This window comes from Nyctereutes procyonoides, unplaced genomic scaffold (assembly GCF_905146905.1).
Source record: "Nyctereutes procyonoides isolate TBG_1078 unplaced genomic scaffold, NYPRO_anot_genome, whole genome shotgun sequence".
NCBI classification, from domain to species: Eukaryota; Metazoa; Chordata; class Mammalia; order Carnivora; family Canidae; genus Nyctereutes; species Nyctereutes procyonoides.
Window position 1 is genome coordinate 13096794 of NW_026575137.1, and position 15644 is coordinate 13112437.

Consider the following 15644-nt stretch of genomic DNA (forward strand, 5'->3'; position numbering starts at 1 on the left):
GCACATATAGGGCACCTGGGCGGCTCAGTGGTTGAGCATCTGCTTTGGCTCAGGTCATGATTCCGGGGTCCTAGGATTAAGTCCCGCATCAGGCTCCCCTGCAGGGAGCCTGATTCTCTCTTTGCCTACATCTTTGTCTCTCTTGAATAAATAATAAAACCTTTAAAAACAAAATAAAAAAGCACATGTAAAGAAAAGGCAAAAACTGAATGAACTTATAGCTTATTAAAACTACCATGAAGCCCCCAGAAATCAAATTATTTCCTATAAGCCATCATTCCAAAATGCCTGCAGCCAGAAGTCCTGAATCAGAACCATTACAAAGAAATGAGAACTGCAATATTGTATTCTTCAGGGACCACCCCTTAAGAAATTAAATTATAACTAGTCAACCTGGAGTCAAACCAATCCCAATAACCCAAACCACTGAAAACTCCATTTGAAAGGCAAAACTTATCAAGTACAAAATAAGCACATAATGTCCTTAACCCAAAGACAAACATTTCTAGCAACTATGGAACAGACTAATATCATCAGTAGTGTGATGTGACCAAGTAATTCAAGGACAGATTTCAAACATTTTAAACCACATTGGCGGAATGCCTGGGTGGCTCAGTGGGCGGGTCTGGTCTGCCTTCGGCTCAGGGCATGATCCTGGAGTTCTGGGATTGAGTCCCACATTGGGCTCTCTGCATGGAGCCTGCTTCTCCCTCTGCTGGTCTCTGCCTCTGTCTCTCATGAATGAATCAATAATCTTTAAAAAAAAAAAAAAAAAGCCACATTGGGCACACCAGTCTGGATATGAAAATATGAGCATTTGAGAACATTTACAAATTTTCATAACTCTGTAGCTCTTAACCAGGAGATGCTACTTAAAAAAAAAGAGGGGTGACCACCATTTACTTCAACGTGGATGGAACTGGAGGGTATTATGTTGAGTGAAAAGTCAATCGGAGAAGGACAAACATATGGTCTCATTCATTTGGGGAATATAAATAGTGAAAGGGAATAGAGGGGAAGGGAGAAGAAATGGGGAGGAAATATCAGAAAGGGAGACAACATGAGAGACTCCTCTAACTCTGGGAAACGAACTAGGGGGCGGGGAGGGGAGGAGGGCGGGGGGTGACTGGGTGCCTGGGTGGCGGGAACTTAGGGGGGCACTTGACGGGATGAGCACTGGGTGTTATTCTGTATGTTGGCAAACTGAACAATAAAAAATAAATTATTAAAAAAATAAAAATTAAAAAATAAAAAAAATTAAAAAGTGGGGGTAACATTTGGAGGTATCATCACAACATGGAAAACCATGAGAAATATCCTGTAATATCCAGTCCAAGACAAAAAACTGTCCCATGGAAACGTCAGTAGTACTCCCAAATTTAGAAATGCTGAGTAACTGAACCAGTAAGAAATCTAGTCGCTAACGGCTACTCTTCAAATTTTATCTATAACCTCAGATTAACTTCAGACAAAAACTAAAATTATGCAATGTTAGCTCGAAAGAAACCCATTCTCTCACCTATGGAATTGGGAATTTGACCCACCCCATGCTTGTTCCAAAAGTAGTCTTGAAGTTCAGTGAATACTGCACAGACATTCCATATAGTGTACTGATGGGCAACCTCCTCTCTGATCATTCATCTACTACCCAAAAGTGCTTATAAGGGTTGGATAAGATCAAGTCCAAAAGACATGGGTATTTCTGACACAGTTGCAGCCTGAGAGCACAACACAGACTGCTAAGTATACTCTACCAACATTAGATTCTGTAAATCATTATATCCCTAAATCAGTATTTTCCCCAACTCCTGAAAATGTTCCAAAGGAAGTAACAGTTGTGGGGGAAAAGTTCAATCATACATAATTGGGAGATACAGTATGTAGTTCTCCAAAAATCTGAACACCAAACACACTTCACAGTTATCTTCTCGAGTAAAATGGAATAAAACAAACTTTGGGCAACTATGGATTGAGCACTTATTGAAGATCTGGGATTCTTCTGAAGGGCTCGAACTACAGTTCTTCTCCCTCAACCACTACACACCCTTAGGAAAAACTCTTCATTAAAGATCAATAGAACTTTTCTCAGACAAACAATTCTGGGAGGGGAGAACATATTTAATCCTCTCTGCTACTTCAATTTGTAGATTTAAGCTGGATTACAAATTGCATATCTGGTTAAATTCTGGGCATTAAAAAAAAATTCTGGGTATTGTTCTTTGCTGCCTCTCAAACATACTCAAATATGAAATGACGACAGTATCCACAATTTTAAAAGACAGGAATCTTTTAAAAATCTAACAGAGAAAACAAACTCTGCACTCCCTATACATGAAAGTAAAGGGAAACTGGGACACATAGGCTCTTAATCCAAAAGTCTTGTTACCTCAACTGCCTCATCCTCTCAAATCCTATCTTGTGAAAGTGTACAGAAACAGAAAGATATATGGAAAAAAACAGAAATGAATACAGTGTCTTTAAAACAAGCTCTGGCCAGTTTTATTAAAGAAAAATTTTGCGTGATTTACTTTTCACCAGTCTGTTCTGGCATGCTTCTAATGATATCAGAATCACCTAGAAAATAAAACACAATAGTTTTACAATTCATTTAGTCACAACTGTTAATCATCAAACTAGCAGTGGTTATCTCCAAAAGTTGCAATACTAGCTTTGCTGTCATTTCTCAAGGATGATCAGATACCTAAAGTTACAGGCATTTCCCACAGAAGATACATGATATAAACCAGACTTGGTTTATCACCTGCATTGATAAAACCAGACCCAGGGAAAGAACTAAGTCTGGGGACACATGCATGGTCTTAATATAGCGAATGTTTAGCCTGCCCTGATTATTACAAAATCAGAACAGCGAGAATATTCGCGGTATCCTAAGAACTAAAAACTCCTAAGTTCGGGGCTCCTGAGTGGCTTTGTCAGTTAAGCATCTGCTTTCAGCTCAGGTTATGATCCTGGAGACCCAGAATTGAACCCTCCACTGGGCTCCCTGTTCAGCCAGGAGTCTGCTTCTCCATCTGCCCCTCACCCTGTTGGTGCTCACTCAAATAAAATAAAAATCTAGGGCAGCCCCGGTGGTGCAGTGGTTTGGCGCCTCCTGCAGCCTGGGGTGTGATCCTGAAGACCCGGGATCGAGTCCCACATCGGGCTTCCTGCATGGAGCCTGCTTCTCCCTCTGCCTTTCTCTCTCTCTGAGTAAATAAATAAATCTTTAAAAAAATAAAAATAAAAAAAAATCTAAAAAGTCTTAAAAATAAAATAAAAACTCAAGTTCAAAATATAACATGATCTTTATTTGTAGGCATTTCTTTTTCTCAATTTAATTTTACCTATCTGTTCTTAGGCAGCCACTTCTTGGCTTGGATTCCTTTCTTCTGTTTCATCTGATTACTCCTTGCCTTTAGAATTTCACCCCTACCATGGTCCTACATTATTTAAGTGCTTAAACAAAATTCAAAATAAAAAAATAATTATTTAATTTCAAATTAATTACAAAATAAAAAAATTAACTTATAACAATACCTATTATAATGTACTGATATTCATTATCAGTTCTCTGTGAAAGAAAACTACAAGATATCCCTTGCTATATCCAAATTCTAAATATCTAAACCTAGGAACCAAAGACATTGCTATAGCAAATACCTATAATTATATTATATATGAAAAAGTAATTATTCTGACTTATAAAACATACCTGGATCAATGATAGCCAGTGTGCATACTCTGTAGTATTTCCCACATGCTGTGCCCAATTCAATATTATTGCCACTGTAGTGATGGACACCAGTTTTGGCCAACATGGCGTAGTATTCTATTTCAGATTTCCTTCAGAAACCAAAAAACAAAGATCATACCAAGTGACTGACATAAAATGTTACTACTTTCCTCATCGGTTTTAATGGTGAAACTTTCAAAAAATAACTAAATCAGTCTTTACTCTTTGAAAAAGTACCAGATCCATTAGGCAATACAAACTATCTTTTCTCTTGGTCCCTTAAAAATGGGACAATCAGCAAGTATGTTCTGAATAACTCTTCTCATGGAAAAGAGTAGGATGTGAAACATAAGTATTTACTTAGCATTTACCACTCACCAGATACTTCACATTATCATGACAATCTCTTAAATAGCATGTATTCCATTTTTTTTAAACTAATGGAGACACTCAGGCAAAGAATGGTTAAGTAGAGGTTCTAGAATCCCAGCTCATGTTATCTTTAAAGGATAAGCTATTTCTATTACTTTCCGGTGCTCTGAATCCTAGATGGGGAGTGGTATTACTTACATAAAGTTAGCATTTCTGTGTCAACTGAGCAGGTGGACATTTTAAGGGTTTTACGAATTTGAAGAGACTCCTAACAGAAGGGTGCCATTACTCAAAGTATGGATTCACAGACCAGCAGTAGTGTGCATGCTTATTAAAATGTATGTCGGGGCACCTGGGTGGCTCAGTGGTTGAGTGTCTGCCTTTGGCTCAGGTCGTGATCCTGGGGTCCTAGGATCGAGTCCCACATCGGGCTTTCTGCAGGGAGCCTGCTTCTCCCTCTGCCTGTCTCTGCCTCTTAAGAATAAATAAACTCTTTAAAAAAAAAAAAAAAGCATAATGTCAGGTCCCATCCTGAACCCATGAAATCAAAACCTGCTTTTAACAAGATTACCAGTAATTGTGTGTACATTTATGTTTGAGAAGCACTGCCATAGAAGGTAAGCTTGAAGACCAAACCATGGGGTGGGATGGAGGACAGCATTCTAGGGAAGCCAATGATGTACAGACACCCTATATAAAATCCTGTGAGCAGGTTATGCATCACCATAGAAAAATTAATGTACTGTAGGGAACTGATCACATGGCTTATATTCTGCGTAGTCCAAGTGTCTTTGTTACTTTCCATACTAAGTTCAATTTCAAAACGGTGAAGCCAAGCAAAACCTTGGCCCACTTGGAACCTGCAGCTCCACAGCAAGCTCGAACTTTTCTAAGACAAGTCTGAAAAACGAAACACTTTTAAAGACCAAAAATGCAGGACTCAAAACACATGGAAAAACAAGTGTCCGTGCTTGCTTCAAACTTTGACGTTCTGTGGTTCATACCCCTCTGCCACACATTTCTCCCGAAGATAAACTTACAGGATGAGAGCACGATTGGGGAGACGGGGGTGGGGGGTGGGTGTCAGCCCCAAACACCAAAGAAAAAACCATAAATTCTTCTGCAAGCGTTCGCTTCCAAAACTGATTTTACATAAAACCGAGTGGGTACAACCCAAATGGCTCAAATTCACACGTGAACATGCAGTGGGGACACACGTGTCAACCAGGTTCCCTCCATTACCTCAAAGCCGGGCAGTTGTTGGCCAGGATGACCAGTTTCGCTTTGCCGTGTCTGATCATTTTCAGGGTCTGCTTGTACCCCAGCACGTACTTTCCACTTTTCATAACCAGTTGGAGCCTAGAGTTGATCGACTCCAGCGACTTTTTCTACAAAGCAAACATTTAACACGGACCTGAAGGTCTTGTTTTTAACCATCTCAAAACGGCATCCAGATTTCTGGGCGTCGAACCCTTTAATAAACCTCCTCAGTCTAGGCTCCTACGTCACTAAGGCCCCCTCGGCTCCTCCCGGCCCCTCAGGCCAGGGTGCATGCTGTCTCCCCGGTGTGCTCAGACCATCTGCCCGGGCCGAGACTCATCCCTCCACGTGAATCGGCTTCCGGCCTTGGCCCCGTCTCACTCACCGTCTTCTTTGCGGCCACCATCTTCCTGCCTTAGATGCGGGACGGCCCCAACCTAGAACGTACAGAGGACAGGGCGGAAAGTTTAGGAGAGGAGCGCCAAAGGGCAACTCGTCGGGCTCCCCGCGCTGCCTAGACCTCGGCCCCGCGCAGCCCACTCACCAACAGCAGCCGCCAAGATGGCCGGGAGGGAGAAAGGAAAGAGTTCCCACAATGCAAAGCTCTTCCCTGCAGAGCCGGGAGGGCGGCGCCGGAAGCAAGCCGCAAGCGGAAGGGGCGGGGCAAGAGGTGGAGGGTGGGGCAGCCTCGCGTTGCCCCGGCTTCTTGGTTAGAAGGGCTGGAGAGCGGTTCGCTTACCTAACTTGCCGAGGACTGAGGAATCGGGGGGTGTCGACCCTGGCGGGAGCTGGAGAAACCGACTGAGGGTGAGGCGGGAGGGACGGTGAGACGGGCGGCGGCAGCTGGACCGCAGTCTTTTTTTTTTTTAAATATGTGGCGGCGAGTTTTGCATATTTTTTTTAAAGATTTTACTCCTGAGACACAGAGAGAGAGAGGCAGAGACACAGGCAGAGGGAGAAGCAGGCTCCATGCAGGGAGCCCGATGCGGGACTCGATCCCGGGACCCCAGGATCGCGCCCTGGGCTGAAGGCGGCGCTAAACCGCCGAGCCACCCGGGGACCCCTGGGCCGCAGTCTTAATGCAGCTCACCTCGTCTCCACCGACGCCACGGCTCTCGCGGAGGATTGCGGGGCGCCTCAGCCCCCGGGCCTCCTCCCGCGTCAGTTCCACGCGGGCCGAAGCAGCCAGCCCTCACTCTGGCCCTCGCCCAGGTCGCCGGGCTCTCGGAGAACGGGGGCGGCCCGCGCCGACTTCCCCAGACTCACCTCTTTCGTGGCAGTGTTGGCGGCACTTTGGAAGCCGAATTTACACAGAGCAATAAATCTAATTTAGAAATCTTTTTGTCGTGGACTTTGGACCTTGATATAAATGTTCAATGATGGATCATTCAAAATAGCAAGCACAGGGCGTCTCCCACTGGTACCTAAAAATCGTAAAATCGGACCAATAGGTAAGCCGTCATCGTGTGTCAACTTTAAGGAATATTTCCTGCAGAAACAGTTCCTCAAAGTCATGTGAGCAAGGATATTTATGTCAGCATTATTTTTTGTAGCAAATTAGAAACATCAAATGTTAATTTTTAAAAAGATTTTATTTATTCATTAGAGGCAAAGAGGCAAAACACAGGCAGAGGGAGAAGCAGGCTTCCTGCAGGCAGCTGGATGCAAGACTGAACTTGATCCGGTGACCCCGGGATCATCTCGGGATCAAGCCCTGAGCTGAGGGCACGTGCTCAACCACTGAGCCACCCAGGCCTCCTATATGCTCATCATTCTTAATATGTTTTTGTATATGAATAGAAAGTCCAAGTCTGGAAAGCTAATCATCAAAACTTACCACTTGAAAAGGTGTGAGAAGAGTGGGTGAGGAAAGAACATTTTTTTTACATTATATATGTCAATACTACTTGAATTATTTTACAGCATGCATTATGTAAGTTCATTTGTTTATTTGAAGAGAGAAGAGCCAGTGCGAACACAAGTGAGGAGGAGGGGCAGAGAAGATGCAGGCTCTCCACTGAGCAGGGAGCCTGATACCAGGCTCATGCCAGGACCCTGCAATCATGACCTCCGCCAGAGGCAGACATTAAAGGGACTTAGCCACCCAGGTGCCCCTAAAGTGGTAACTTTAAATAGATCTTGTGAAACACCAATTATAACTGAAAGCAGTGTTTCTCAAAGTATGACTCACAAATCACCTGATTCAGAATCACCTTGACTTCTCACTCTTGGGATCCACAGGGGTATGTGGAAGAAATCTCTGGTGGGGCCTAGGAATCTCAGTTCAATAAGCAGCCTCAGGAAATCTTAGAAATACTAGAATTGGAGAACTAAAGAATGAGAGGCACCTGGCTGGTTCAGTTGTAGAGCATGTGACTCTTAATCTTGGGGTTGTGAGTTCAAGCCCCATGTTGAGGGTTAAGGTTACTTTTTAAAACATAAAAAACTGAAGGAGGAGATAGCCAAGCTGGGCTTGAGACTTGCCTGCGTTAAGTAAAGACAACAAAATAATGAGGCCTTCTATATTGAGTCCTATATTTTCAAAGCTTTTTAATGCTTTTTCCCAAAGTAATCAGGATAGATATTACCCTCATTTTAGAGATTAAATGGTTAAAGTACTTGATATCACTTTCCTGAGGTGCTTTTCCTTATACGATAACAAGTTTCTGGTCCTTACTATATATGTCCTCACTATACTTTAAGGATCCAGGAATCTTACTATAGTTTTTGTACTGGAAGCCAGAGAAGCCTGAAGAACTTATTTTATGTATGAAATATGGCAACAAAATGCTTGAGAATTCTTTCTAGAAAATCTTAACTAATTTTGCTGTATCTCTTTGGAGACAGACTTAGGTTTTTGGTTTTTCTATTTAATATCTGCATGACTTGGGGCAAATTGTCTAAACTCCCTATGCTTCAGTTTCTTCATCAGAAAACTAGAATAATGTCTACTTCATAGTATTATTATGAGGATCACAGTAAATGTAATGGTGTATAAAGCACCTAGCATAGGACCTACACATGACAAATGTGCAGTGACTTCGTTCTCTTCATCATTCCAACTCTTATCTCAACCTTCCTACCACAGCTACCCGCCACACCTAAAGTCGTTCACATTACAAAACCTACACTAGGGGAAGAAACATTTGCTGTGGAAAAATATCATGTCTTTTGACTCAAGATTTTATAAAATTTTCCACACTTGTATTTATTAGAGCAGGAATTGGCAGACTTTTTCTATAGAGCCCAATAATAAATGTTTTAGGCCTTTGGGGTCATTTGTTCTCTGTGGCAACTACTCAGCTCTGCCGTTGTAGCACAAAAGCAGCCATAGGCAATATGTAACAGCTGTGTTCCAATAAAACATTTACAGAATCAAGCAGCTTGGAACGCCTGGGTGGCTTAGAGGTTTAGCGCCTCCCTGTGGCCCAGGGTGTGATCCTGGAGTCCTGGGATCTGTTCCCACATTAGGCTCCATGCATGGAGCCTGCATCTCCATCTGTCTGTGTCTCTGCCTCTCTCTCTGTCTCTCAAAATAAATAAATGAAATCTTAAAAACAAAACAAAACAAAAGAATCGAGCAGCTGGCCATATTTGGCCTGCAGGCCATAGTTCATTGACCCCTGCATTAAATGATTCCTCTATTAAAAATAACTGCTGTAAGTCATGTCCTTTTTCTAAAGAGATGTATGTTGAGTATGGATGAAGCATCATGATAATCTGCAACTTATTCTTGAATTGCTAAAATAAATGTAAATAAAATCTAAAATAAATGAAAATAGCAAATTCAGCAAAGTTTTAGCAACTGTGTAATTTGAAGTGGAGGGTATATAGGTGGACTTTTTTGAGTTTGAAAAACTTAATACTAAAAAGTTGGGAAATATATATGCTTTAAGAAGAGACTTTACCATCTAGGCCTTTGGGGTCATTATTTTGTTTATTTCTGGATGTCAGTCAGTAGCATTTCAGAATGATTTTGAAAAAATACCAACAGCAAATGTGATAGAACAGAATTAAAACGAGGCTTTGGTTTTCATTCACCAGAATCGCTACTCCAAGTTTCTGAGAACTCTGGAGACATCTGCATTCATTGTGTTTTTGGTTTATACTTGCTATGGGAATTAAAAGTGACAGGCTGTATTCTCTGTTAGAGCAAATACTAACAGGTTCATCTGATATTCATTGGTTCAGTACACTGGCCCATCCCTTATTGTTAAGCAGTTAAAACTATCATGTTCAATATCATCAGCTATTAGTTATTCAATGTCCAAATTAGGAAGCAGCCTGTTAGTACAGTTGACCCCTGAACAACTCAGAGGTTAGAGGCACTGACCACGCCCATGCATTTCAAAAATCCATGTATAACTTTGACTTCTCAAAAACTACTAATAGCTTAGTGCTGACCAGATAGACATTTATAGATGACCTAAACAGTTGATTAATACATTTATAATATACTATGTATTATATACTGTGGTTTTTATAATAAATGAGGAAATAAAATGTTACTAAGAAAATCATAAGAGAAAATGCATTATAGTAGTGTACCGGAAAAAAAAATCCATGTTCAAATCAGTGTTGTTCAAGGGTCAACTGTAATTTGGAACTCTGTTTGTTTGACTCAACCTTCACAGTTTTGTTTTTTTTTTAAGATTTTATTTATTTATTTGACAGAGACAGAAAGCAGGCATAAGCAGGGAGAGCAGCAGAGGGGAGAAGCAGGCTCCCCACCAAGCAGGGGGCCTGACTTGGAGCTCAGTCCTAGTACCCTGGGATCATGACCTGAGCCCAAGGCAGACGCTTAACCAACTGAGCCACCCAGGCGCCCCCCCAACCTTCACATTATTAAGTCACCCTGGAACATTAAACATGCTCAGAAATCTGGTGAGGACAAGAAAGATGGTGAATCCAAGTGAAAAGATCCTGTAAATCTAATGATTGTTGGTCACTTTTCAACTAACTGAACACGTACACACCAATACAAGAATTCTGAACTGTTAGAGGACAATTAATAGGGATTCTGAAATATTTCTTCTATGCCGTCTCTGTTCAGATTGGGAATGCTCCAGACTGTGCTGGATTAAAAATCAGGCCAGAGAAATGCTTTCTCCTTTTTTTAAAAGACATTTTTCCATCCAAGGAGCATATGTGTTTTATACTCTTGGATACAAAGAATCCAGAGTACTTCATTCACTACTTTACTGTAAAGGAGTGACACTTGGAAAGTAGAGTGATGTCTTTATTTTTTATTTATTTTTTAAAAGAATTTTTATTTATTCATGAGAGACACATAGAGGCAGAGACACAGGCAGAGGGAAAAACAGGCTCCATGCAGGAAACCCAATGTGGGACTCGACCCGGGGTCCCCAGGATCACACCCTGGGCCGAAGGCAGCACCAAACCGCTGAGCCACCCGGCTGCCCTAGAGTAATGTCTTTAAATGTGTGTCTTTAGGTTAGTTTATATTTCTTAGAGTCAGTTTTTGAAATTTTAATATAAATGGGGTTCCTATGTCTCTAAGTGTCCATAATATGGCATTTTACGTATTTTCAATAATTTGAAAAGCCTGCCATGTACATGTATTTTTATCCTTAATAAAGGTGTAATACGCAGGCTAAAACACCAGTGTTTTTTGCCTTTAACTGGAACTTAATACTGTAACACTACGTCATGCTGATCAGAAAACGTTACTGATTAGTTCATGGAGAAATAATAAATGCAAATTTGGAACATCAAAACATGGGTATGTTGAAGAAATGTGATAAAAGCATTGGAGGAGTCATTGGAGGTAAAAAGATTATGAACTATGCCTTTAAGATACATCAAGGTACTATCGGCATTAAAAATCACAGTATCAGTTGTATTCAGTTATTACCAAGATAAGACTGAAGGAATAAGACAGGTCAGGTAATTGCCAAGAAGGAGAATGGTCAGGGAGAGGGGAGGTAGGGTAAGCATTATCTATAGTCTAGATACTTAAGTTGTAAGCAACAAAAACAAACTAGCTGAGTTAAGCGTAAAAAAGGAAAATTATGCTGTAGTTCACCAAATAAACAAGAAGCCTGGGAAGCAAGACCCAGATCTGTGTATACTGGTCATGGGAGAAGCAGTCCCATTTATTAGTCACTGGTTCAAAACATACCCTGCAAACCATAGGGCAGCACCTCAACCTTGAAGGATGTTTCATTTTGGCTGGTACCATAACTGAGTGTTTAATGTGCCCCTCCATCATCCTATAGGTTTAGCTCCTGGATGTTGAGGTAGATGAAAAAAGACCAGTAAATCACATAGAAATTAACCTATTACCTTATTTGCCTCATAGTAAAGTGAGTTATTTGATATGATACTGAATGTAGTGTCTTGGTGTGTAATGTCTTGATGATACCATCCACTGATGGATGGTGCTCGCAGGAGCCTGATGTGCTGGAAAAGCAAATCTAATCCAATGTCTATTAAAATAAAAAATACCGGGAACCCTGGGTGGCGCAGTGGTTTAGCGCCTGCCTTTGGCCCAGGGCGCGATCCTGGAGACCTGGGATCGAATCCCACGTCGGGCTCCTGGTGCGTGGAGCCTGCTTCTCCCTCTGCTTATGTCTCTGCCTCTCTCTCTCTTCTCTCTCTCTCTCTCTCTCTCTCTCTCTGTGACTATCATAAATAAATAAAAATTTAAAAAAAATAAAATAAAAAATACCAAAGAGGTTCAATCACTCCACTATTTCCAAAGAGTCCTATCACTCTTTCACAAAATGGCTGATAGGTCCCCTCAAGATATAGGTACCATTTTGGAGGCTTATAGTTGGTCACTCTTAGTGCTCCTGGCAAAATGGGCACTCACCTATGTAAACTATACTACTATATTAAGTGGAGGAGCATGCAGTAGTGCCCATGTATGGCTTCTCTCCCTGTTCTTAGAGCCATTCTATTCCTGAGCCCATTGAGCAAGCATTGAGATGGCTCATGAGAAAGACTTTCTAACATCCACAGGACACCTGATTATTATTGTTCACCTGATTATAAAATGCTTCCTCTGAAGAAAATGGAAGAGACCATGGCTTGGCTGACAAATTATCTCCAAGGAAAAAGTAATATACCTGAGTCAACTAAAAAATAGTTGATGGGGAAAAGTGGGTACTTAACTGGGCTCAGTAAGCCCCTGGTTTAGCATGAAAGCATAAGGATTCAGAAAATTTCAAGTTAGTGTTTATATTTAATCTGTGAGTTAATTCATCTCTTTTGAGGAAGAATGGAATTTTGAAAAACTTTCACTAGCTAAATAAAATTAATCATGACTTTAACCTAAAAAAAGCATTTTCTGAAGTGGGAGACTGCCAAGGATGGCCATGTCATATGGTGAAGCCCTTGCCCCCAAAGTAGCTCAATGGGGAAGTAGGGTTTAGGAGGTAGTTAAGGTTAAATGAAGTCATAATCTGTTAGTCATAAATCTAATCTGTTAGGACCGTGGCCTCATAAAAAGAGGAAGTCCAAGGGGTGCCTGAGTGGTTCAGTCAGTTGAGTGCCCAACTCTTGGTTTCAGCGCAGATGATGATCTCTTTCATGAGTCGTGGGATCAAGCCCCACATCAAGCCCTGCACTCAGGAGTAGAGTGCTTGAAGATTCTCTCCTTCTACCCCTCCCCACACTTACTCATTCTTGCCCTCTAAAATAAAAAAAAAAGAAGAGGAAGTTCCCACCCCAACCCCATGTGAGGACACTGTGATAAGGCTGCCATCTGCAAGCCAGAAAGAGTTCTGACCAGAAACCAAGTTGGCTAGTACCTTGATCTTAAGACTTTTCAGGCTCCAGAACTCTGAGAAATAAATGTTATTTAAGCCACCAAGTTAATGGTATTTTGTTATGGTAGCCCAACCTATGAAAACCTTTTGATAGCATTTATACAAGACATAAATATCCCCCCAATTTTGGCCAATTCTGAAAGGCCCATCCACATACTTCTCCCCCTAAACTTCTTTGCACTAATCCTGTAATTTTGCTCAGGGACTTGGAATCCAGCCAAATACTTAGTCACTTTCAAAGTACTTCTCTTTCTTTGGGGCACAGTAACCCTGGACAGAGGTTAGGAGAAAAATCATAGTACATATTAGGAATGCTATAAAGTGTACTTCCTCAAAGATACCCAGTGTCCTCTTCATTTGAAGGGATTTGTGAGTTGACTGCTGTGCAGTCCAGACTTTGTCAAGCCTAAACTGCAGGAGTGAGAGGAAGAGGGAAAAAGAAGAGAAGGCATCAATCAATCCATCAATCTTCCCTTCCTAAGGCAAGAAGGGAGGTAGAGAAGGAAGGGAGGGAGGGAGACCTCTAAACACATAGCTGTGTATCTCCATGACCCATATAGGGAAATATGCCAAATTTTAGGCAATTTGAGCATTCAGTTCAATAATGTGCTGTTATGATCTTAATTGTACCCCCCTTCATTCATATGTCATAGTTTGCAATATGGCTATTTTGGAGGCAGGGCCTTTAAAGAGTATAATTAATTAAGGGAAAATGAGGTCATATGGGTGGGTCCTAATCCAATATGACTAGTTTCTTTGTAAGAAGAGGACATTAGGACATAGACATGGTGGGCAAACCATGTGAAGATACATCATGAATACTGCCATCCCAACCAAGGAAAGGCCTTCAGGGGAAACCACCCCTACTGGCACCATGTTCTCTGACTTCTAGTCTCAGAACTATGAGGAAATACGTTTTCGTTGTTTAACCAATCTGTGGTTTTTGTTGTCAACCAATCTGCGGTACTTTGTTATGGCAGCTCTAAAAAACTAATACAAATGGTGACATGACCCACTGAATAATGTAAGAATTCATGAGTATTTACTGCTATAAACAAATGAATAATAAATGGAGGAGAAGAGAAAGTGCTCCCTTACTATAGAATGCCAACTGATAAATGTGGAAGGAATAATCTGATTAGGAAACCACCCTTTGATAACTGTCATAGTAATAAGTGATCCCAGCAAGAATATCAATGTATGCTAACAATAGCAGAAAAAGTCTGATGAGATATAAATTACATATAAATTTACTCCATAAATTACAAGGAGTAAAAGAGTAACTTTTTGGTGGCAAACCTGGCAGACCCTACCTTAACTAACTAATCAAAATTAACATCACCAGTAAGAGAGCAAACCGACATCGTGAACTGCAGGAATTCACAGACAACACATCTTGTACTCCAGCCGAAATTGCATTGCCTGAAAACAATCATAAGGAAACACTGGGCAAACCAAATCGAGAAACAGTCTACAAAATAAACGGCCCATTCTCTTAAAAAATGTCAAAGTCCTGGGGATCCCTGGGTGGCGCAGCGGTTTGGCGCCTGCCTTTGGCCCAGGGCGTGATCCTGGAGTCCCGGGATCGAATCCCACGTCGGGCTCCCGGTGCATGGAGCCTGCTTCTCCCTCTGCCTGTGTCTCTGCGCCTCTCTCTCTCTCTCTGACTATCATAAATAAAAATTAAAAAAAAAAAAAAGTCAAAGTCCTGAAAGACAAGGAAAGACTGAGGGAACTACTTGAGATCAAAGCAAACTAAAGAGAAGCCCTTAGAAGACACTAAGTGTCAGGTGTGGCCCTGGGCTGGACAACTGAGCAAAACGGAGTACAAGGTGGATTAAGCGGTGTGTCGGCTGCAAACTTCCTCGTGGCAACAGTACTGACGTCGTGTGAGAAGAAGACCGCCCTCCGGAGCTCGGCTTCCAGTCGACCGCCGCCGGCCACCGCCGCCCCCCGCTCCAGCTACTTAGTGACGACTCCCGGCCTCTCCGCGCCAGCATCCCTACCCCTGCTTCCAGAGCCTCCCTCCCTCCCTCTCCTGCTGTACCGCGCACCCGCACCCGCACCCGCTCCTGCCCGCGCGGCTCCCCGGCCCTCTCCTGCTCCTCGCTGTCGCCTCCCCGAGCCGCGGGCCCTGCCGTCTGCGCGGCGACCGCTCCTCGCCGGGCGGCGCCACCACCCTCGCCCCCGCTGTGCGCCTGCGGCCCGCCCCCGCCGGAGCCCGGCCGAGTCCGAGAGCCTCGGCGCCACCACCGCCGGGGCGGTGTGCGCGGGATCCGAGCTGCCGGCGACGCCCGCGCGGGGCTGGGACGGGCGGCTGCGCTCGTCCTCGGGGCCGCCGGTCTGCCCGCGGTCTGCCCGCGATGGGCTGCTCCGGCAGCGCCCTCAACAAGGCCGGCGACAGCAGCAGGCTCCGCAGCGGTGAGCGGGGTACCGGCCCCACCGCCTCCCGGGCCTCGGGATTCGGGGTGGCTGGCTCCCCGGGG

At 42.9% G+C, this 15644-nt stretch overlaps 1 protein-coding gene and 1 non-coding gene across 2 annotated transcripts; both read right to left on the reverse strand.

Annotated features, from left to right (window-relative positions):
- Positions 1-2467: 2467 nt before the first annotated feature.
- RPL30 (ribosomal protein L30) lies at positions 2468-5984 on the reverse strand. Its single transcript, XM_055303289.1, has 5 exons — positions 5910-5984; positions 5751-5802; positions 5348-5493; positions 3713-3843; positions 2468-2574 (listed from the first exon to the last, which is right to left on the reverse strand). Exons 2-5 carry the CDS (start codon positions 5769-5771, stop codon positions 2525-2527), a joined length of 348 nt encoding a protein of 115 aa, XP_055159264.1. The 5' UTR covers positions 5772-5802; positions 5910-5984; the 3' UTR covers positions 2468-2524.
- On the reverse strand, positions 2753-2884 carry LOC129495826 (small nucleolar RNA SNORA72). The gene has a single exon (XR_008661622.1). It is a non-coding gene; the product is annotated as a small nucleolar RNA SNORA72 (small nucleolar RNA).
- Positions 5985-15644: the final 9660 nt, after the last annotated feature.

Coding starts and splice junctions, on each gene's coding strand:
- RPL30 (XM_055303289.1), bottom strand. CDS start 5,771: ATGGTGGCCGCAAAGAAGACG. Junction 3,844..5,347: donor AACAACTGCCCGGCTTTGAG/GTAATGGAGGGA, acceptor TGGTTTCTGAAG/GAAATCTGAAATAGAATACT. Junction 2,575..3,712: donor ACTGGCTATCATTGATCCAG/GTATGTTTTATA, acceptor TTTATTTTCTAG/GTGATTCTGATATCATTAGA.